This window comes from Onychostoma macrolepis, chromosome 08 (assembly GCF_012432095.1).
Source record: "Onychostoma macrolepis isolate SWU-2019 chromosome 08, ASM1243209v1, whole genome shotgun sequence".
NCBI lineage: Eukaryota > Metazoa > Chordata > Actinopteri > Cypriniformes > Cyprinidae > Onychostoma > Onychostoma macrolepis.
In genome coordinates this window covers 24340989-24365234 of record NC_081162.1, presented here as the reverse complement: position 1 = coordinate 24365234, position 24246 = coordinate 24340989, and the positions used below count along the sequence as shown (strand labels likewise).

General features: G+C 36.1%; 1 protein-coding gene across 5 annotated transcripts in view; it reads left to right on the top strand.

The window, feature by feature from the left end:
* plxnb3 (plexin B3) overlaps positions 1–22706 on the top strand; it is a 68200-nt gene extending 45494 nt beyond the window's left edge. For all 5 annotated transcript variants that reach the window (XM_058784477.1, XM_058784476.1, XM_058784480.1 and 2 more), the window contains exons 6-35: positions 1233–1365; positions 2374–2533; positions 3138–3246; positions 4657–4765; positions 5480–5605; positions 5833–5949; positions 6174–6264; positions 6844–7010; positions 8431–8582; positions 8678–8944; positions 9724–9897; positions 10237–10381; positions 10625–10861; positions 11871–12029; positions 13003–13151; positions 13312–13412; positions 13746–13963; positions 14481–14659; positions 15158–15224; positions 15566–15712; positions 15806–15965; positions 16067–16170; positions 16554–16635; positions 16763–16929; positions 17073–17233; positions 18211–18358; positions 18532–18596; positions 18716–18791; positions 19604–19678; positions 19762–22706. In XM_058784477.1, coding sequence (XP_058640460.1) covers positions 1233–1365; positions 2374–2533; positions 3138–3246; positions 4657–4765; positions 5480–5605; positions 5833–5949; positions 6174–6264; positions 6844–7010; positions 8431–8582; positions 8678–8944; positions 9724–9897; positions 10237–10381; positions 10625–10861; positions 11871–12029; positions 13003–13151; positions 13312–13412; positions 13746–13963; positions 14481–14659; positions 15158–15224; positions 15566–15712; positions 15806–15965; positions 16067–16170; positions 16554–16635; positions 16763–16929; positions 17073–17233; positions 18211–18358; positions 18532–18596; positions 18716–18791; positions 19604–19678; positions 19762–19866 — 4150 coding nt within the window. In that variant the 3' untranslated portion in view covers positions 19867–22706. The remainder of the gene's footprint in view (positions 1–1232; positions 1366–2373; positions 2534–3137; positions 3247–4656; positions 4766–5479; positions 5606–5832; positions 5950–6173; positions 6265–6843; positions 7011–8430; positions 8583–8677; positions 8945–9723; positions 9898–10236; positions 10382–10624; positions 10862–11870; positions 12030–13002; positions 13152–13311; positions 13413–13745; positions 13964–14480; positions 14660–15157; positions 15225–15565; positions 15713–15805; positions 15966–16066; positions 16171–16553; positions 16636–16762; positions 16930–17072; positions 17234–18210; positions 18359–18531; positions 18597–18715; positions 18792–19603; positions 19679–19761) is intronic.
* Positions 22707–24246: the final 1540 nt, after the last annotated feature.

Below are 24246 nucleotides of genomic sequence, written 5' to 3'. Positions count from 1 at the left end.
AGTTGTATTACCAGTTCAACTATTTTGGGTTATTTATTGACACTTTTTGTTAGGGAGTCTATAATTTAATCCTACACTACCATTCAAAGGTTTGGGGTCGGTAAGAAATTAATCGTTTTATTCAGCAAGGTTGCATTAAATTGTTTTAAAGTGACAGTAAAAATATTTATAATTTTACAAAAGTTATTTTGAACATTCTATACTTCAAAGAATCCTGAAAAAAAAAAAAAATGCATCACGGTTTCCACAAAAATATTAAGCGGCACAGCTGTTTTCAACATTGATAATAATAAGAAATGTTTCTTGAGGAAAAAATGAGCATATTAAAATTTATTTCTGAAGGATCATGTGACACTAGAGTAATGACATCACAGGAATAAATTACATTCATTACAGAAAACGGTTGTTTTAAATTGAATTTCACAGTATTACTGTTTTTATTGTATCTTTAATTTAATAAACGCAGCCTTGATGACAATGAGACCTCTTTCAAAAACATTAAAAACCTCTTACTGACCACAAACCTTTGAACAATGGTGTATATTTGTCTTTTTAAAGAGTTAGTTTACCCCAAAATTAAATTGTCATCTGTTCATCCTCATGTAGTTTTGATACTACATTATTTTCTTTCTTTCTTTTCAGTCTCCAGGCTTCTGTTTTCCCTACAACAAAAGTGGATTGTAACTTGCACTGCAATAAGCACCAAAGTGCATCAAACAAGCACAAAACGGCACCCTAAAAGTCATCTGTGCTACTTGTGCACTATATTCCAAGTCTTTTGATAGCATATGGAAACTTTTTATGAGGTACAGATGAACAGTAACCACAAGTAATTCACAAATAATCGTCCTCTCTGCTGTAGTTCTCATATCTCATGAATCCTATCAATTCGGTCTGCCCTCACATTGGAATATAGTGAATGAGTCATATGGGCTTACTTTGATATTTTAAGTGCTTTTTATGTTTTATGTTTTTTTTTTTTTTTTTTGCATACATGGCAATCCACTCTTGTTACATGAGAAACAGAATCTCAGACATTCTAACAAAATAATAGGGTCAGAACAACATGAACAACATTGTTTTCTTTTAATACTGCCTGCCTAGACATTGACCTACGATGCTTTTATAAAATATCTCAAAATCTCTGTGAGGCCTCTATAGTTTTTCATATTGCTTTCATATCCTCTGTAACTTTCAGCAGACCCTTATCTCATTGTTTGTTTGTGTATCAGATGCACAAGGAAGATGGACTGTGCACGGCACGCTCAGCCTCACCACTGGATCTGGAGCTACAGCCATGACCGCCAGTGTGTGTCCATAGAGAGTCTAAAACCCTCCATCCAGAGCAGGGAAGAGCAGACACAGGTACAAACCCTTGTCCCAGATCACCTCCCACACCCTGCTGCCACATTATAGTCTGAGGTCTTCACTGCAGCCTATTTTAGCCAAGAGCCGCCCACATGTAGTCAGGAAGCGACTCCCTGACCGACATGTAACACAGTGCCTAACCGGGCATGATGTGACTAAGCAGAAAGCAATCAAAGCGATTTCTTCCATTTTTATCAGAGTTTTTATTCTTAAAAATCCTGCAAAAAGCAACATTTTGTCAGTTTCTGTGTTTCATAGTGAAATCTCATTGAACCAAGTCCTCTCTATTTTTACTCTATTTTAAACATCAGATATGCTCAGCTCATATTGTGCCTCTTCAGAGCATTTTTGCTTTTGGTGTGGATAGACAAATTATTACTTAAGAAATATTTGTTGCATCCTGACTCCTGGAAAAATGCATAAAGCCAGCCATTAAGATTAGAGCTTATCATTTTGATGGGGAAAATATAGATTGCTTTGCTTCTGTGAGAATGGACCAAAATATCGATGCCTCATCTTGCACCAAAATGTTTCTTGAATCAAATGCTTTATAGAGTGCATTTGCATCTGACTAAGAATAGTAAATGGCTAATTATATTTAAGTTTGCCCTGCCATCAAAAAGGCTCTTGTTTATGTTTGATTTTTTTTTTAAAGAGAATTTTGATATGCCCCATCTCAAATTCTTGCTTCAATTGTAAATGCATCAATACGCTGTGCTCAAGGTCTTCAACTGCACGGTAACATTCTTGTAAGGTATCAGAAATTGTAGGTTTGCTAGAGCACTGACCAGTCAGCAGCAGATCTCAGCTTATGCAATACTAACAGACGGTTACATACAGTGAAAACCTTGGTCTTAACAAGCAAAGCACAAAAACCTCACCAGCATCCAAACAAAAGTATTGACAATATCTCTTATTAGTATTCACAAGACCAACCATGGCCTTGCACATTCTTAAAATGGCCATTAAATGTCTGATCTGTTTTTTTTCTTCTCTGCTGTCAAGGTCTCTTTCACAGTTCTACAGTTGCCGGTCTTGTCAAAGGATGAGTCTCTATCTTGCGCTTTTGGGAGTTTGGCTGCTCAGCCTGCGGTTGTCATGGAGAACAGAATCACATGTCAATCACCGGCTCCAGAGCAGCTCCCCCCGAGTCCGCCAGGCAACGGTGAGCCACGCTGACACCATCGCACTGCCAAGACGGTTTTATCCCAGCAACCAACTGTTGAGCTGAGGGGAATGAAACCCAAACCATTTCTTTTCAAGAGAACATGCTTCTGTTACACTCACAATACATTTTTTTTTTTTTTTTTTTATTCTTGGTAATCTGAAACTGGCTATCATGGTTTTATCTAACTGCACAAGCACATGCAGCGACAACAAGTTTCTTAGAATATGTTTGCATGCATGTTGTGAATGTGCGATGGCATGGATTTGCAGATATTTAAAGATACTTCTGTTGATTTTACTGATGTTGAATCTGGGTTACAGGGATTATTTTGACGTAGGGTATTAGCTTATCTCCTGTGCAACTAGAAAATGTCAATCCGTCGGGAGTATGTACTAAAGCTTTTAGAGATCCTGACAATGAGTTGTGCATCTCTCTAGTGTATACAGTAGATGTACATTTAAGATTACTGTGCAGGGATGGTTAAATCCATGTTAAATACTAAATACGAGTACTCCCATTTCAAGGTGGAAAAACTAGGTCAAACAAAGGAAGTTTTGAATATTGTTGGTTATGTCATTTGCTGATATTTGTTTTTTTGTAGATCACGTATCTGTTCAAATGGCACTGAAGTTTGGAGACGTGACCATCACGCATACAAATATCACTTTTTATGACTGTAAAGCAGTCGGACGGCTCAACGCTACCTCACCGTAAGCACATATGCACACAAGTTTAAGTAGTTGAACTATGTTCATGCACCCACACAACAGTTCACCTTTACAGAAGCTAACCTACGAAAACATTTAGAAATATTTAGCGCTTTGACGTAATAACTTTTGCTTATTAAAATGTTCACACATCGATGATAATTGAATAATGTCCTGTGGAATGAGAGTGAGCAAGGAAAGCCAGTCATAACCTGTTTAGGTGAATCTCATACAGCCTGTAATAAAGAATTGAGTAAGTGTTTTGCTCAAGGCAAGACACCACAGGTCAGTAGTGTTAATTTAACTAATACTGTCACCATACTTTCCTCAATTGATTAATCACAGTACATTAAGACTTTTTCTTCTATTACAAGTTTTGAGATTTTGTTTAAATATGCAAATGAGGCATTATCTAATTAAGTAAACACTAATTTGCATATATTTCCAGAACAGAAATCTGAACGTTGGATTAAGCCTTGTTTAATTTTGTTGATATATTACAGTCAAAGATCTTTACAGAGTGGATTTTGGATATCTCTCTTTATAACTCCATAAATCAGAAATTACTGTCAACAGCCAGAACAGAATTTACCATATTTTTAGGAATAAAGTGGTATATAAATCAAGTGAATGATCTATAAAAATCCCTTCTGTGAAAACCTTCAGAATATGGATAGGAATAAAAATGTGTTAAGTTTGGTGTATGTAAGTGCTACTGAAGTGGAAATATCTGGCTCAGTGCAGGAGGGGGGGAAAAAAACTCTTTTTGAGAAAACAACCTTTAAAGATATGTATTATAATTGCAATCTACAGACGCAAATAGTGCAATAAAATAAACACTTAAAAGTGTATTTTGGATGTGTTCTTTCTTCTTCCACTAGTCTGACATAAGACTGTGAGAGTCTTAAGAATGCTATGGAAGCAAAGTAGCCCAAAAATTATCCAGTACCTAAAAACAAAAAACAATGCTGTTGCCTGTAGTGTCTTGCCTTTAAGAAAATAAAGCCGTCTCTTTCTTGGCAATTAAGCAAATGAATGTAAAAAAAAATCTAATTCTCATTAAAAAATAATGACATTTAAATTTAAGAGTGCTTATACATCCTGATAGTATTTGTGCTGCATTTAATTTCATGCTAATTAAAATAAAAAAACAGTCATTTGTTGTCCTTATTTTTTACGCAAAATATAATTTTCTTTTTTCTTTTGGGGTGAAATACTTTCATGACCTGTTTTAACTCTAAGTGAGTCTCAGCGAGAGGGTGGCAAATGAGTGAAAAGCTGCAATATGACCATGTTTGGTGCAATCGTGACAAACATTATAAATGGACTAGAATTATATATGGCCCCACGTATTGACAGTCCTCTAATAACACACGTTTTCACATTCATCATATCATATGTGATCTGCTGCAGGTGCATGGCGTGTGTTAGCAGTATATGGCCGTGTCATTGGTGTGTGAAGGATGAGCTCTGCACTCATGCTAAGAGCTGCCCTCGTCAGCACATCATCTATAACAGCAGGGTAAGTGTTCGCCCTCTTATCTCCCCCAGGGCTTTACCCTCTCCTGACCGCTAAACGCAACCATTACAGACAGTCTTACAGACAGTCAACGAGGTCACGACCTGTCATATGTATAGTGATCTGTATTTCTTTCTCAAGATCAAAATAAATGATTATTATTATACTTGGAGGTCATCAGTAATTCTTTCTTCTAAAACGGGAATAAATCCCAAACATTTTCAATAGTGGGTTACGCTACCATGGTATTCAGAACCATGGTTTATTTGAATGCACCATAGTATTTTCAACGGTTTAGCATAGTACTTCTTTTGTAGGGGACTATAGTTATTTTACTACAGTAAAACTTGTATTATGCACCATATTTACTATAGTAAAAATAACTTTTTACATCATATATTTAAACAATATATATTTTACAATATACATAACAATACTTACATTATATACCATGTTCCTCTTCCAATTTTTACTCTTCCAAAAACAAATTTTTCTTTGGGAATTTTTGGCATCATGATTAATTTACATGGCTATTTTGGGAAAAATTATAGTGTTTGTTTAAAACACTGTAGCAGAAATCATGTTCATGTCTAAATTTGGTCCGTTCAATCACACCGCACCTTCCACAGATCATTTGCATTAAACTGAAAATTCTCTTTTTATCTGACCAACCCTTGCCCTCACTGAGCTTCTCATTTTGTGTGTGCGTGTGAACAGGAGCAGTCATCGCCCGGCGGGCCCGACTCTTGCCCCTGCGTCTGGGCCCTGCAGAGCTCCCCTCTGGTTCCTGTTGGCTTTGACACTGAGCTCTCTCTGCAGGGCAAAAACCTGGACATATTTGAGGTGATGCTCATCTGCCGCTTATCATTCCACCCCATCCATTGTGCCTGAGTCAATATGTTGGCCTTGACGTTTCATGGCTGTGCATTTTAAAAGGCCATTACTCCCTGGGGTTCAGGAGGGTCTGGGTGAACTCATTTATGATAATGCATGTGGAATGGGGAAGGGGGTTGGAGACGGCTTGTGATTAGCGTTTGATTGTGTGACATGCCGTGTGATATTTTAAACAGGATGAGAAAGATTATGCTTGCATGCTGGTCATCGAAGGCCAGGAGCTGCGCTTGCCGGCCACGTTGGACCTCAGAAAAGAGACGGGGACACATGTGTTCAAGTGTGCCGCTCATCAGGTGATATTAATAGCGTCCATTTATTCATTTCAGCATCAAATTACACCACAGCCGCTGCAGTTAATATAGACTTGTGCATGTGACGTCTGCACTGATAATAGTTGTAATTTATGACACCAGCCAGAAAAACATAGCAATTCAAACATGGATTTGTTGATGGTGCCACACATAATTTGTCTGCATGCACCTGGCTGATTATACATTGATTTTGTGTGTGTGTTTAGTTTCGTTACTCAGGAAAGCAGTTTGAATATTCCGCTCCTGTATATCTGCAATGGGGGACGCAGCGTATAGACTCAGCACCACATCTCCGCTGTGAGTACCATGACCATTTCTGCATGTTTCATTCAGTGGCAGCCCAGTGAGCATCTTCAAAAATCATCAAATTTACTCTTATTGTTATCAATGTACTTACTAATTTGCTAGACTTAAATGCATGTAAAATATATCATTTTGAAAAAATAAATGGTGAATAAATATATATTTTTGAAAAATGCATATAAGGGATAATGTACATCCATCTTGTTATCACAGAATAAACCCCAGAGGATGATCAGGACCCCAACATAAAGCAAATATTTAATTATTTAAAATATAATTGTTTAAGTATTATTAATTATATATGGTGTGTGTATATAAATAAATAATACTAAAATTACTGTTTTAAACTTTTTTATGCTATATGTATATAATTCGTTTTCTTTTCTGTAAAGTGTGTATGTATATGTATATACTAGTAATTAAAAAAAAAAAAAAAAGACAGACAGACAGATAAACTTCCATGTCTAACATCCAGTGAATCACCCACAACAAGTGAATCATTGAAGCAGCTAGTAACAGTTTTGTGTCTGTTGGTTGTGAGCTCACTGTGATCTGTGTGTGTCTGTGTAACAGTGCAGCTGTACAACTGCTCAGTGGGACAGTCCGACTGCAGCCAGTGTCGTGCGGTCGCAGCCAATTATGGATGTGTGTGGTGTGCCGAAGAAACCCCCGGCTGTGTGTACAACCAATCCTGCACCAGTGGAACCATGGACACCTGTCCTCCTCCTCTAATTACTGAGGTACACACATGCACGGTCCAAAATTACATTGTGTGGGTGAATTGAGAGAATTTATCACCAATCATGAAACTTATTTTGTGTTTTTTCCTTAAAGGTGTATTTTGTTGGCAAGTCAATAGAATTCATTTAGCTTTAGTTTTTATCTTGAGTATTTGTAGCAAACTGTACAGCTAATTTTGTTTAGCTGTTTTAAATTTCATTTGCATAATCATAAACCTATCAGTGTATCAGCTGTCACAAAACATCAAAGTCATGGGTTTGATTCCCAGGAAATGCATGAATTGGTAAAGCATATTACTTTTGGATAAAAGCTTCTCCCGAATGTATAAATGTCAGTGTGAAGGCAAAAGCTGTCAGAATAGTCACTGATCTTTTCGTAAGTGTACAGTTTGTGTTGAAGGATCTAAAGGATCTAGTTTGAGTGTTTTTAGTAGCAGTCTGTGTGTGTAGCTTCAAATGCACAACCATACGTTTGTATTGTTTTATTTTCTCAATTTGCTTTCTTTCTTTAATTATCATTCATAATCAACCATTTCTTGAATGATTTATATTTAATCATTTAATTATTCAAATAATTGATCATTAAATCATTTGTCATTTTATTAATTGTATTTTTTTATACACATACATATATAACAACATTTATTATTTTATGTATTGTATTTTTATATGCACGTGTATATAACAACATTTTATATAACTTTTCATATTTTATATTCATTATTTTCCTTTCTGTTGCACTGCTCATTTAATCTTAAGATTTGTTTTCTTTTTAGAAATAATGGAATGTTTTTGTTTTTTTGGGGTTTTATGGAATAATGTGAAGCAATTTGAGCAGTTGTGAAGTCCAACTGAGCATTAAAAAAACATAATAGAATTCATTCATTAACCCCTGTTTATTTTTATCATCATATTGTTTCCCGCTTTCTGCTCTTCCCTGCCTTGCTCTGTCGACTTGATATAAGACAGTTAATACAGTTTTGGGTATCAGACAAAATGCGAGATTAACTGGTTTTGGGTATCAGACCAAATAGATATTTTCTGGAGAGACTGGGTCTAATATCCCTGGTGTGGAGTTGCAAAACAAATTTAGGCATAGTGTCTCTTTGATTTGATTCGCTCACATAGCTTTTGAAAGACTTAAAAGCTTTGAGGCTTAAACTATTGTTATTGCGTTGCCATTTAAACCTATTATTCTTACTGAAAAATGGTCATTTCACTTACTTTGCAAACTAACTATTAGTCACATACAACGCTTGGCGGGTGCTAATTTTGGTCTTCAAACACATATTTATAAAAGACACTCTGTGTGTTTTGTACATGTTACAATTTGTGGTAAGTTCAATGTGCCAGATTGTATTAGAAAACAGTCAATTAAATGTTAAATGAGTAATTTTCTCAAACTTTTATCTGTGGGCAGGTCGAGCCGCTGACTGGGCCACTGGAGGGCGGCATCCTGCTGACTATCCAGGGATCAAATCTGGGACAGAGCTTCCAGGACATCCAGGCAGGAGTAACTGTGGCAGGGGTGACCTGCACACCTCTGCCCGAGGCCTATCGCATTTCCACCAGGTACAACTGCTCTGTTAAATTGACTGTTTTAGTGCACCAAATAAGATAAGCTAGCATCAGATTTCATGTGTGCATAATTCTGGTTTTGTTTTCAGTATTGTGTGTGAGCTCCAGGCCAGCGCAAATGTCACAGCCGGACCGGTCATCATCACCGTCAGAGGTTCAGAGAAAGGAGAGTCCCAGCAGACGTTCTCATATCAGAATCCACAGCTGAGCAGGATTGTACCAGAAAAAGGGCCTTTAGCTGGGGGCACGATGCTAACGGTCCATGGGTCGCAGCTCCTGACGGGACAACGAACAGAACAAAGGAGCGACCAAATCACTGGCCTGGAGGCCTTCTTGGGCTCAAAGCCCTGTCGCATGTAAGCGCCAAGCGAGAACTGCAGTGTTGACGTAATTTTATAGGCCAATCCAGAAGTTAGCATCACCTTGGCTCCCTTGACAAAAACCCAATTGGATTTTTCCATTGGGTTTTGAATTATTGTAGAAAATAAGCTCTGTGAGAAAAGTTTGTTTCTTACGTGTTTTGTAAATCATGGTTATCTTTACAAATGAACACAACTTTTGAATTTTGAAGCCTAAATACAATCAGCAGAAGTAAAAAGGCTATAGACAAACCACACTGTTTTTCAAACATTTATCCTGAAAATTGGAGTTAGAGTATTTTGCAAGAGCGCAATTATAAACACAAGAAGGCAGTAAAAGTGGACTGGTGAGTAGATGAGTTTACCTGTTCGGTGCAATGACTCTTCATGTCCTCAACAAACTTTGCAATTACATTTTAGCCACTTGTTTGCAACTGCCTTTTTCAATAAAGTTAAAACTTTAAAAAATCACAAGTGTGGTATAATTGATGTATTTTATGTTGTAGAATAAAACATAAAAATATCCTGAACTTGTGTTCACCACAGACTTCTTTCAGGCATTTAACTAAAAGCCTATTCCAAAATCCATTGACTTTGCGACAATGGAACTAGAAGTGCTAAAATGTTAACGCGTTTATGGGGTTTGGCCGACAAAAATGTCATCCCTGCAGCACTTGATATCATCTGTTTATTGACAGAAAATGTGAATGCAATTCACTGAAAAGATGCTGCAAGTCGCATTTGTCTTAAGTTTTCTTATTCTTTTTTTCTATAAGCAATGAAGTGAGTGACACACGGCTGATTTGTCGCACCAGTCACTCCAACCAAACTGGAAGAGTGCCAGTCAAAGTAGTGTTTGGAAAAGCAGAGAGGATTTTGAATGGTGTTCTTTTCAGCTATATGGAAGACCCAGTGATTACTGATGCTACACCTACAGAGAGTTTCTACGGGTATGTGCGCTCAAGTCTTGTAGTTGACTTAAAAATGAAAATTCTGTCATCATTTACTCACCCTAATGCTCTTCCATCCCTGTATGAGTTTCTTTATTTGAGCACAAAAGAAGATATTTTGAAGAATGTTGGTAACCATTGACTTCTATAATATGAAAAAATACTATGCAAGTCAATGGCCACCATCAACTGTTTGGTTACCAACATTCTTCAAAACATCATCTTTTGTGTTCTACTGAAGAAAGAAACTCGTACAGATGTAAATTGTTATAGTTATCTCATCTATTCTACATCTACATCATGAGATCATGTCCCCCTAATATTTTCATTTAAATTTAGGGGTGGGCGTCTTATATACGTGACTGGCCAAAACCTGAATGTCGTTCAGCAGCCAAAGATGTCAGTCTCTTATGAGCCTAGAGAGAGATCAGAAGTCAGAAGACGTCGACACACCCACGTTTCTGTCAGGAATCCCTTGGTTATGGTAAAACAGTCAGAAAACTAATTTCACAGATTTTTTCGACCAATTTTACATATCAAACACAAAATTGGTTTTCAAAATTAATTCAAACAGGACTTATACATTTGATTCATTCTCACAGGTTCAAATATTTATTTAGAGACGGTTTAATCATTTACTTGACTAAATCTGAACTTGTTCGCACTCCAAGCACATGAAAGGAAATGTTCTCAGTGCAGTAGTGCATATGTTTCTTTCTGTCTTCAGATTCAGGATTTGTGCACCAACGTGACCTCGGAGAGGATGATTTGCAAGAGCCCTGCGGTGGAGCCGAAATCCAGGATAGTGCGAGTGTGGTTCGAGATGGACAATGTGCACATCGACTTTCCCACCATCAAGAAAAAGCCGTTCACGTACCACCCAAACCCAGACTTATTCCAGCTCAACAGTGAGTCGAGAGGAACACCCATCCGATTCAAACCTGGAGGAGTCCTGGCCGTAGAGGTGCTTGCATTTCTGTGTAATTCTGTATTGTTGATTGTCAACCAGTAAATGAAGCTGTCTATAATGCCCTTGCACTGTTGATACAATGTAGTATTCACTCTTGTGATATGAGTGAGCGTCCATTCCTGTTATATTCGCTTCAATTGGGATGATGAACCATTGCAAAAAAAGGAACCTACAGCCTGTATAAACACAGATTATTCAACAACAGCAGTTCCTATATTAAAAGAACAAAACCTTAGAAAAAAGTACAGAAACGTCATAAAAACACTAAAAATTAAAGCTTTTATTTGCGCTATATATTTTTTTATATTAAACTATATGGCATGTAACTGAAACTAGTGCTGTTAAACGATTAATCGCGATTAATCACATCCAAAATAAAAGTTTTTGTTTACATAATATGTGTGTGTACTGTGTATATTTATGTGTATATATAAATACACACACATGCATGTATATATTTAAGGAAAATGTTACATTTATATATGATATAAATTATATGAATATAAACATATACATGTAAATATTTTCAAAATTTATGCTGTATGTGTGTGTGTATTTATATATACACAATACATACACATATATTATGTAAACAAAAACTTTTATTTTGGATCGCGATTAATCGTTTGACAGCACTAACTGAAACACACATATACTGTACATCTCTGGCTCTCAACTCTTCATTAGATGACTGTTCCATTTGTTCGACTATTAAATATTACAAATTTTTGATGATTTTTTTTTGATATTTACTTATTTCCCGTTAGTCATTTCAGTGCTTATTTAAGGAATAAACTTATTTCAGTTAAGCTGCCAAGGCAACATTTCTAAATTTTATTGTATTATATTTTATTAAATTATTATGTGTTATATTTTATTTTATTTCAGCTGTATTTCAGTTAAGTAAATATTTTAATAGTTTTGGTTCCACTTTAAGTTCACTTGTTCACCAAAAACAGCAGTTTGGTTGCTGTGACTGAGGATGTGTGTTTTGTGTCTGAAGGGTAAGGGACTGACACTGGCTATGAGCAGAGAGGAAGTTGTGGCCCGGCTAGGGGACAAAGAGTGTGACGTCAAGACTCTGGATAACACACACCTGTACTGTGAACCTCCTGAGGAACAGCCTCTCGCCCTGGACGACAGTGATTTACCTAGACTGAAGGTCAGTCTGTATCCAGTGTCAGCTTTTGTTGTTACATTGCTTGTTTTTTTTTTTTTTTTAGTTTTAAATATAACCAAAAGTTCTTTTTATTCTGATGCAGTTGTCAAATACAGTCTGGCTGAGTGTAACATGACAAGTTTTGAGCATCACACAGTTTTTCCAAGTGAATACTCCATGAATTGATAAAATCGCAGCCAATCAGAATGTTCTTGATGTTTAATAGAGCACAAACTTTGTTTTTTAAAATGTTTTTCCACAGAGATTCCAAAAAACTTATTCAGAATTATAGCCATATTCCTTTAAAGTTACTAACTTAACATTTATCTTGAAAAATACTAATAATGACCCTGTTAAATATAACTTTTAGCACACAATAAAATAATTTAATACTCTACATTATAATGAAAATTATTTTGAAAGCAAATTAAATTCAAATCAAATTCACTTTTTAAATCATTTTAGTTTTTGTACTTTATAGTTTTTGTATTTTATTTATTAATAAATAAAACATTAAAATATTATTTAATTTATTGTTTAATTTTTTTATATTGTTTAGCCAAAATAGTATAAGTAGTATAACATTTATTTGGCCGTAACATGAAAATAATTATTATAAAATAATTAAATAATTTTATCCATAACTCTTTCCATGAAGCATTGCAAATAACGTGAATATCATGACTTTTAAATGAATTAAAATCGCATTGGCTTATGTCCTCTTCAGAGGTATATGTCATCATTAAGCAGCCACAGAGCTCATAGTAGGTCTGTCTTGAATGGTTTATACGTTATTGTTAAAATAATTTTCTCTGCAGTGAAAATGAGGTTTTTACTACCGACTGCGGCCTGGAACCCGTCTCTTTAAAAAGATGTAATTTATTGCTGCGTGCTGTGTTGTATCACACCTGCTTAGACTTGTGAGTGTCTTCATTTTGCGATCACATGCTAACATCTATGTGTGTGTCTCACTCAGGTGTTAATGGGAAGCCTGGCGTTTGACTTGGGTCCAGTGCAGTATGACAATGATTTACACTCCTCGGTGCCTCTGGCAGCTCAGATCGGCCTGGCAGCGGGGGCCGCGGTGGTCGTTCTCATCGTGCTGGTTATCATTCTCATGTACAGGTAGAGTGAATTCAAATGGCAGATTCCTCGCCCTTCTGGGCTTGTCGTCATGACGATGAGCCGTGAACTCACATCTAGCACTCAGAGAATTCTAATGGTATCCATTTGTGGAGAGTAGCGCTCTAACCCTGTGTTTGCTCTCGCTCTCTGTTTGTTAAAGGCGGAAGAGTAAACAAGCTCTGAGAGACTATAAAAAGGTTCTGGTGCAGCTGGAGACTCTGGAGATAAATGTTGGAGACCAGTGCAGGAAAGAGTTCACTGGTATGGCAACATTTTGTTAATCCATACAGTTTGTTTTAACTATAATATAATTATAATGTCTGTCTATATGTGTGTGTGTGTGTGTGTGTATATATATATATATATATATGTATATATATATGTATATATGTGTATATGTATCTATCGATATTATATATATTATAGACTTTATTGAAAGTCTGTACTTTCTAATAAAAGCTGTACTGCTAATAAAAGAAAATGACAGCTTGCACTAATGACATGCACTTTTTATTCATGCAAATTGAGAGACACTTTTTGATTAACAATATCCGTCACATGCACCATTAAACTGACTCCTTCCCGCCCCCCCAGATCTGATGACAGAGATGATGGATTTGAGCAGTGACGTTGGTGGTCCTGGCATCCCCTTTCTGGATTACCGCACATACGCAGAGCGTGTTTTCTTCCCCGGCCAGAAGGGTGCGCCACTGAGTCAGAATCTGGATTTGCCGGATTCTCGCAGACAGACGGTGGAGCAGGGCCTGGGTCAGCTCAACAACCTGCTCAACAACAGACTCTTCCTTATACGGGTCAGTGAAGAGCCTTGTTTTCACTGTCAGCTCGGCACTAGCTTCCTGTAGAGGAAAAGTGTAATTACTGTGTTTATGCCGCTGGCATATTCAGCACGTCAGTGGCTGTTTTTGGAGCTGCTATTTCACCTCAAAGAGTAAACAAAAGATGAAAAAGAAAGCAAATGTAATATTCATTTTGCACTGAGTGCAGCTGGATGCCTGTTTAGTGGTGAGAGGGTTTTTTATTATCATTTTTGGGGGAAATCTCAGTCGTTATCTTCTTCCTTGATGCTTTATCTGCATTTAAACTGCCAAACTGTCAGGCAGCAGCGCAGAAACTTCAGCGTCGAACTTCAGCATTTGAAATATTTATCTGTTGTCGCAGTCTGAGGCTTTGTAGATGTTTTACACCTGCTGTGTTTTGAAAGCTCAAGCTGTTTGATTGAAATTGGTCAAACTAGTGTGCTCTTGTAGTGCATTTTAGGCAACATCTAATGGCACTAATGCAGGTAAACTCTCCTCTGGGTTTCTCTAGTTCATTCATACTCTGGAGGCGCAGCAGAGTTTCTCGCAGAGGGACAGAGGTTACGTGGCGTCTCTTCTCACGATGGCCCTTCATGATAAGCTGGAATACTTCACGGATGTCATGAAGACCCTGCTGGGGGATCTAGTGCAGCAATACGTGGCCAAAAACCCCAAACTCATGCTGCGCAGGTATTTTACATGAACTTTTTACTTATTTGGCATACATTTATTATTGTTATTTTACCACAAACAACTTACAGTATGTATGTATGTACATTTATCTCCAGAGTCATATTGTAATGTTTGTCCTCATAAAAAACCGGTAGACATATATTTTAAACCTTATCTTCCTAGTTTACCACAAAGCAGGTGGTAGTTCAGAAATATGATTTAATTATGCTGTATTGTAACTTTGTTTGTTTGGTTATATTCAATAAGTAATAATAAGCAGACTAATAAGAAATTCCTAGCTTATGAAAATGAATTGCTTCTATTGATGTTTTACCTGGGGTCTCGAGGACTCCAGACAGAAATAATGTAACAAGGTTCAAGCTCATCTGAAATAAATAAATTTCAAATGAGTGCATCGTGTGTTTATGTAAAAAACAACAAGCTGTCTGATCTGTCCTGATCTGATTATAGTAAATCTAATCTGAAGTCATATTCCACACATGTCGTCATCTGTAGGACAGAGACTGTTGTGGAGAAGATGCTGACCAACTGGATGTCCATCTGTCTCTACTCTTTTCTCAAGGTATCAGAGCATGTGATGGCTTCAATTCTATGCATTTGCTTTGACCAGTAGTGAATAATGAGAATAAATCAGTGTTTTTATTTGTAATTTTAAGTTATTATTATTATTATTATTATATTTTTCACAATAAACATTTTAATTAAATTGTTTTAATTAAATAATAAGAATAAGAATTTAATTAAAATATATATTACTTCTTGAAAAACAATCATGTATTTTATTATTTACAAGATATATTTTAATAAATATAATTATTATTGTTATTTTCTTTAAAATAGTTTCATTAAATAATAATCTAAAAACTATAAAATATTTATTGATCTTTGGTGTATTTTCACCAGGAGGTTGCTGGTGAGCCTCTCTACAAGTTGTACAGGGCTATTAAATACCAGGTAGATAAAGGACCAGTGGATACAGTGACGGGCAAAGCCAAACGCACTCTCAACGACAGCCACCTGCTCAGAGAGGACATTGACTACTGCTCAGTGGTGCGTCTCCGTGATACTTCCATCTCAATGCTATCAAAACACAACTCCTAAATGAATAAATCTAACAAGACAGAGTTTTTGTTTCTCTCTCAGACTCTGACTGTGCTGGTGAAGAGCGGTGTGGAGGTCCAGCCCTGTCCTGTTAAAGTTCTGGACTCTGACACCATCACTCAGGTTAAAGACAAAATCCTGGACCAGATTTATAAAGGAGCACCATACTCTCAAAGACCAGCTGCAGACTCACTGGACCTTGGTACGGTTTTGCTAGATGTATCTAGACTAGTCATAACTACATTCATTTTAAAGAAAACTGTTTTTTGTTAAAGCTTTGTTTTATATATTGTTTTCCTCCAGAGTGGCGATCGGGCCAGGCGGGTCACCTGACTCTTTCTGATGACGATGTCACAGCCATCGTTCAGGGTCGCTGGAAACGGATCAACACTTTACAGCACTACAAGGTACAGCTGGATATTTACTGTGTCTTGAGTTTTGCATGCAAGTTCATTCAGATTGATTTGGTTGACTGATGGGTTGGTTAGTTGATTTGTGGGTTTGATTTAGTAGATTGACTGGTTAGTTGGTTGATTGATTGCCTGGTTAGATGGTTAGCTGATTTTGTGAGTTGATTGATTTTTTTTTTTTCTTCATTTTAGTTGATTTGATTGGATGATTGATTTCATGAATTTGTTATTTGTTTGTTTTTTTACTTTTCTGAGTTGATTGTTTGGTTGATTTTATGAAACTATTTTTTGGTTCATTTTGTGAGTCAGGTGATTGATTTTGTTAGTTGATTGTTTGGTTGATTGATTTAGCTCTAATTCTCTCTCTTATCTCTGATCAGGTGCCTGATGGGGCCACTGTGGCTCTCATTCCTCGTTCCCAGAGTTCTCTTGGAGTAAATCAGTTCTATCAGACTGGAGAGAGTAAGTTTAATACTTTTTGCTCAATCAAAAGTAAAGGCCCATCACTTTTACACTCTATTCACTTCATTACTCACCATCAGAAAGCAAAAAATGACCAGTTTCTTCTTGATATCTGGTCCTGCTGTAGAAACTCCCATGCTGGAGGGAGAGGAGGAGGAAGGTCTTCGTCTGTGGCATCTGGTGAAGCCGAGCGAGGACCCCGAGATCCCCAAACATAGGAAGAGCAGCATGAGAGAGAGGGAGCGGGCAAAAGCCATTCCTGAGATCTACCTTACACGACTGCTTTCTATGAAGGTACGTGAGATGTCATCCTTAATACAGCACGCACCACATCAAACAAATCCTGCTGTTTCTCATGTTTGTTTGAGATCCGTCTTCTGCTGCTGACTGTCAGTGTGATTGAAAGCTGCTTTGTGTTTACAAATGTGTATCTTCAGGGCACTCTGCAGAAGTTTGTAGATGATGTCTTTGTAGCCATACTGAGTACGAAACGGCCTCCACCCATCGCTGTCAGATTCTTCTTTGACTTCCTGGACGACATGGCAGAAAAACACGGGATTGAAGACCCAGAGACCGTTCACATATGGAAAACAAACAGGTCAGTGCTATTTCACACATATCTTAGTTCTGTAAAACTATTTAATGAAGCATTTTAATAAAGTTTTACAAGGCTATTAGAAAATTTTAAGTGAATTGCTTTTTTGTTGTATTTGTTTTTTTGTTTTTTTTTGTGTTTTTTGTTTTTTTATCTTAAAAATCTCAAATGCCTGATAAAATGATGGAAATTCATTAACAGTGGAAATACAATTTTCATACATTTCATACAGTACAAATGCATACATTTTTTGTTGCAGCTCTCTAAAATATTTAATTTGCTAAATATTGCTTTTGTAGAATAAACCATTCTCGCAAAACATGTGAGTGAATTATTACTTTTGAATAATTTCTTTTCAGTGAATCAGTCAAAGCGTTCTGAATCATTCATTACCAAATTTGTCTGCATTTGAATGATTTTTAAAGATCCTTATCCAGTAATTACAAATATTTGCAAATATCATGAACGGTCATGAAAATATTTAATTATCCTAGTTATTGCTCTTGTGTAAAACTTACTAAGCTAGCAAATCATTCTTTTGAGTTGTTTTTCCCTAATCAATTGGTTGAACTTGTTCACTAATTGGTTTGAACAATTCATTACTCAATCAGTCTGAATTTCAATGGATTAAATGTTGAAAGCCATAGATAATAATAAGATAATGAAGTAAGGAAATTTGTGAAATGTTCAAATGTCTATAGTGAATATACACTTTTATACATTTCAATTTTGTAATATTTCTTGGTCTAGTCATTGCTTTTGTGTAAATTTTTTTCCCCCAATCAATTGGTCAAACTGGTTCAGAAATTGGTCTTGATGTTTCATTAGTTAATCATTCTGAATTTGAATGGATTTTTAGAAATCCTTACTTGGTAATTGCAAATGATTGGAAAGGTCATGGAAATTCATTGGGCAGAAAGTGTGAGTTTCTCTGTTCATTAAACTGAATGTTCATTTAAGTGCACATTTGTCTTTCGCAGCTTACCTTTGCGTTTCTGGGTCAACATCTTGAAGAATCCTCAGTTTGTCTTTGACGTGCAGGTGACGGATAGCGTGGATGCCGTCCTCTCCGTTATCGCACAAACCTTCATTGATTCCTGCACTACATCCGAGCACAAAGTGGGCCGGGTCAGTACCGCAATTAACCTCTTGACCTCTCTAGCTGTGACCTCATTATGGTGAGAGTGTGTATGTAGAGCGAGAAGATGAACAAGGGTAGGAAAGGGAGAAAAGCAAATAAGAAAAAGCTTAAAGATGCTGTAGCAGTGGAAGAGCTCATTGTCGTGTGTCTTGTCCTTCAGGATTCTCCAGTGAATAAGCTGTTGTATGCCCGAGAAATCCCACGGTACAAGCAGCTGGTGGAGAGGTGAGAAAATCTGAACCTTATATAGCAGTGCAGCCTTTTGCAAACAGACCTATTAGCACTGAAATGGATAGTGGAGGTTCATGGTATTCAGTGCTATAAGGCTTCTTTCTCTCCTGCAGGTACTACAGTGATATTCATAACGCTGTGTCCGGCTGTTACCAGGAAATGAATTCAACCCTCACAGAGCTGTCAGGAGTAAGACTGAATTTATTCTATTCGAAATGAAATTCTAACTGTGATTTTACGTTTGAACACACAGCAGGGTCCAAAAGTATTAACTACATTGAGATTCTGGGATTGAATGTCAAGTTTAAGGGTCAGCGACTTGACACTCATTCATTCTTAATTTATTCAAACATACATTTGCAATTCACATAATTTGCAATTCACACATGCAGCGACTTGATTAGTCCTCTTTTGTGATGAGTGTTTTTAATTTCTGAAATAGAATTATTTATTTATTTATTGATCAGGTTATAAAATGTGGTGTGTAATTAATAATTTAATTAGTAGTACATGATTTTTGTAAATACATTTTTTTTAATTATTAATTGTAAAATAAAAAATATTTTTGAAAGAATAGTACTTGATATTTAAGTCATGTGGCGTGTTTTTTAATTATTTGTTTTAATTGATAATTTAAAATATTTAACATTTCTATTTTTAATTAATTAATGATATTTGTTAAAGTAATTGTCTTGTGGTTTCCAATTCAATTTCCAAAATGTATTTAATAATTCATGATATTAGTGTAAAAACACCATGTCAGTGTTATGTGACAATTAAAATGAATAATTTTTGGAATGAATACTTTGATATTTAAAAAACTTCTTACCTTTTTAAAAATATATTTACTTTTTGTACTTGCATGAATTTTAAGTATAAGGAAAATGTGCAGGCTTTGCATTTTTATTAAGGTTTTCCTTCCTTTTTAAAAGTTTTTCCTTTTCTTTGTCATGGACACTTAAACCTTCTATTTTAAGATTATGATGACTGTCTGTTTTTAGAGCTTTGCATCCGAGATGAACAGTTTGGTGGCGTTGCATGAGCTGTACAAGTATATCAACAAATACTACGATCAGGTCAGTATGGGATTGATATAAGCTTCTTATGATGTTTGTGCTAGAGCAAATTAAAATACTCCTTTATATTGTGTTGTATGCAGATTATCATGTCTCTGGAAGAAGACGCTGCGGGTCAGAAGATGCAGCTGGCGTATCGGCTTCAGCAGGTCGCCGCCCTGGTGGAGAATAAAGTCACTGACCTTTAGGCTTTGACCTTTCACCTTGTCGTCTAAACTCATCAATAATCACGTCTTCTCATGTGATCGGCTGATGAAATGCACCCACTACGCCAAACACTCGTGTGCTTCCACAACCGTTCACATAAACAACCTGCATATTCTTAACAAAGGGAACAAGAAATGAAGTAATGATCACTTTCTTTCCGATAAAACCTTAATGGGAATTTTATTGGAGAAGGATTGCTTTTCAGACTGAGGCGTTGAACGATTCACAGGAGTATTGACTGACGGGAAGTGTGTGTGTGTGCATGGTTAATTGTGATGTGTTTGTCTGAAAGGCTCTGTTGTATATATGAAGTTTACCTAATTCAAATTCTGACACAAGACTATTTTAATGAGACTACTGAAGCAGCTCTCACATATTGTGACGTGCTGAGACATTTTATACCATTTCTGTTTCCACGAACCAACGAAACTGTACAGTCATGTCAGCACTGCGGACAAATCCCACATTTACTTTTTACTTCTACTGTACATGGAGTATTTCGTTCCAGGTTTAGAAATGTTCTACTCCTCCACAATCAAAGCCCAAACTCATAGACTGTCCTTGGGACGTGTGGTGTTAACCTTTTATACTAACATTTCTACATTAGTATTGCAGATCAAAACAAGTATTAAGCTTTTACAGGGACTGTAGAGTAAGTCTATGCACACAAGTGCCATAAGTTATAAGAGCACAATATTTGTGTGCACGTTATTGTGTAGCTTTAGGTGTGCATGCAAAAAAAGACAAAATGTCACAGTTTTCAGGTTTTCCGCTGTTGTTGGTATCTCAAATATCTGGAATTTCTCAAAGTTGTTAAATGTGATCATCTGAATTTGGTTTGTAGTGCCATAAGCTGATTAATTACTTCATCAAGCAGATTTCTGATAGATCTCTATAAAATATGGGTCTGGGTCACATTTCACTCCCAAATCAACAGATAAAGAATTAAGAAATTATATTTTGCACAATATACCTTATTCTTAAGCTTCGACTAATATATCATTGTTTTTTTTTCCAGTAATAGGCTTTTGAATTGCTTCTTAAATCTTATAAAGATGTTGCAATGCACAACATCTTTCAATTCAAATTAAATTTTCGATTTAGGCATGAAATAAATCCCAGATCTTTGCAGGTTTTGTGAGATTCACCCACACTTACAGTGAATGGCATTGATTTCCTAATGCCTGCTTTGTATTTAATGGCAAAAGCAAGAACAATTCAAGATTCAATCTCAAGCATTTTGAGTCTCAAATGAAATCGCAATGCAGCTGGGTTGGCCAGTCTCTTGGGAGGTATTGACACAAAACTGGGACAGTTTGGGTCATTGGATTTCGAGTTGGCAAATGGAGAATAGCATCTTTATTCGCTTGGTCCCAGTGATTAGAAAAGCAGCAGTCGGATTGAAAGTTGTGTGCATCAGACACTGAATAAAAACTAACTTATATTGTAAATAATGCTTATTTATACATGACCGCCAATGTGCCTTCTTTGTTACTTTTTATAATGTCTACCGATTTAAGTAAACATGCTTGACATTTCTTGCCAAATGGAGGAAAAGATGAACTGCGGCACAACTGTTGCCTGTTGTGAAGATCATACGGGGCTTTTAGTCTCTGGACTGCAGCGCGTCTCAGGATTACAGCCGGCGATCTCAGTGGATTCGGAATAAACCCATGTGTAGCTCAATCATTTCTAGTTTGCCCCACCAGCTCATTTCCTGGAGCGATCTGTATTCACCTTGTTGTCACAGGTGAAGATTGTGTAAATTAAATTGTATTTAGCTTCTTAAAACGGTCATGATTTGTTTTTCGCCTGAAGCACTTTGTGTTTACATTTTGGCTCACCCACAATGTCTAATTTTTTTGTAGTTTGATCATGAAGCTGACGTCATATGCTTTAACACAATCCCTTTTGTGTATAGAACTTAAAATAATGAATTCGATGCTATCTGGACATCTCAAATGTATTTTTGAAGGCTTCCCTGTTCCTGCATTTATTTATGTAATTTTGAGCTATTACGCTTCATCATACTAATGTATGCACAGAGTTGTGTTTTAAAAATGGGAAACGTATTAGTTTGCTCATCCTGTGTATGTTTATTAGCCTGTTGTTGAATGTGTTTGGCCTCTTGGTGTATTTTTTGATTATTATAGGCTGATGCATGCTTGAGATTTGATTGGATTTTCTGATTGGGGTGCTTTATGAGAGGTTCACTCGATGGACTGCGTTATGAGTGCATGACTCTCATAAGAACACAGAAGAAAGCGTGTGTGTATGCATGAGAGTTTGTAAGTAATTGTAGCGCTTCGTTGACGGTGAGGTTTTTTTGGAGAATCGCCTGTTATGTCCAGTTTTCTCTAAGAGAATCCTGCAAAACCTTCTTTTTGTACAGTCTTGCGATTTCCTGTTTTGGCAGTTGTGTGGAATATGGCTTTGTATCTTTGCAGATAAACAATTCAGACCATTGTTTAGAGAATTGTTGGTGTATATGGAGCCCTTGCCCGGCACTGAGTTTTACACAACTTTTATACAAGGGTAAAAAAAAAAATAATATATGGTAATTTTCTAATGAAGTTGGGGTTAAAAGAGAACTTAAACCCAGTCTAAAGACTTTACTCTTTTGTATTTGTATTGTGTATAGTTTGCTAACAATTGTGTATATGTGCCTGTACATATTGTGAAGAGGACTTGTTCTTTTTGTTTGGATTTTTTTTGTTTTTCAACAGACTTACTCTCTCCATTCAGGAGAAATTGGGAGCCAAAATGTTGAAATGAGTGAAATTTGTATCTGGAAAAAATAAAGCTATAATTTTAACAATGAAGATGTTGTGTTTACTGTTTTAGATATTTGTAGACAGCAGAACAAAAGTGTCCAGAACAGTATTAAATGGATGGATACATGTCCTGTGAACTGAATGACTTTTAACTGACATGTTGGCGTCGATACCAAAAAAGGATGATTTTTGTTTAAATTCTGAACCATTTTTACGAAAATTATATCACTGTTTCTTGCTTCAGAACCTACACTCTTAAAAATAAAGGTGCTTAAAAGGTTCTTTACGGTGACGCTATAGAAGAACCATTCAGTCAAAGGGTCTAGAACCATCTCTTTATTACCTTTTTATAATCTGAAGAACCTTCTTTTGCCACAAAGAACCTTTTGTGAAACAGATGTTAGAGGTTCTTTATGGAACCATTTAGACAAAAGGATTCTTCTGTGGCATCGTGAAGCACCTTCATTTTTAAGAGTTTAGGGCATAGGTTTGAATTTGGCATTGCATGGGGACATAATGACGGACAACAAACATTTAATGATTTGATCAAAATTATTAGGGACAATTTAGTAATCGCTGGAGATTCATGGTCTTCTGAGGATGTCATTCAAATTTGGGTCATATTTTTTTATTGTTCATCCAGTTCTCATTTTGTGACTTTTCTTTCTGTTATAAATGTTTTCTTTGGATTGTTTAACTGTTCAAAAGAGAATCTAGAAAAAATATAACAATTTGTGTTTCCTGCTAGCTAAATTTCACACACACAAACAAAAATCTGGCTCTAAACCTCTCTTTTCTTTATTCAAAGTTGATCTAAACGGAAACTATCCTACACTAAAAAAAAAAAGTTGAGAAAAATTAAAAGTTTAAGGCAAAGACTTTTTTTCTCGCAATTTAACAAGTTTATTCTCAACTTTTTATTTTTACTTTTTTTTTTTTCCCTCTAAATTTTATGACTCTTTTCTGGTAATTTAATGAGTTTATTATCAATTTTATTTTGACTTTTTTCTCAAAATTTAACGACTTTAATCTTGATATGGTTTAATCCCTAATCCTCTTCAGTAGTTCTTACTCTGTCCATAAATGTACGTCCTTGAAAGCACACAGTTTTCACTTCTCAGGTAATATCAATGGTATGACCTATTTCAGATGCGGCCTATACAACAACAATGCTTAATACATATTATATAGGCCTATTTAATTGTTTGATCAAAATTATTGCTAGAGACAATTTAGTAGTCACTGGATATTGGTAGGGACATGTCCCTAGTGTCCCTACTAAATTATATGCCCTTAATTGGTGAGCAAGTGATGTAGCCTAATAAATCTCTCTAAATCTGTTCTGATGAAGAAACAAACTCATCTAGGCCTACATCTATAAAAAAATTTTTTTTGACATTGTCAGGCTGGCCGCAGTTCACCCAAAAATGAAAATATAAAATTCAGGCTGACATATTAGCAGAAATAACAAATATAATTGTTTTGTTTTTTTCAAATTCCGAACAATTTTCACGAAAATTGTGACAATTTCTGGCTTCAGATTAGAAAAAAACACGACAATTTTCATGTATTCTGTTTCACTAATTT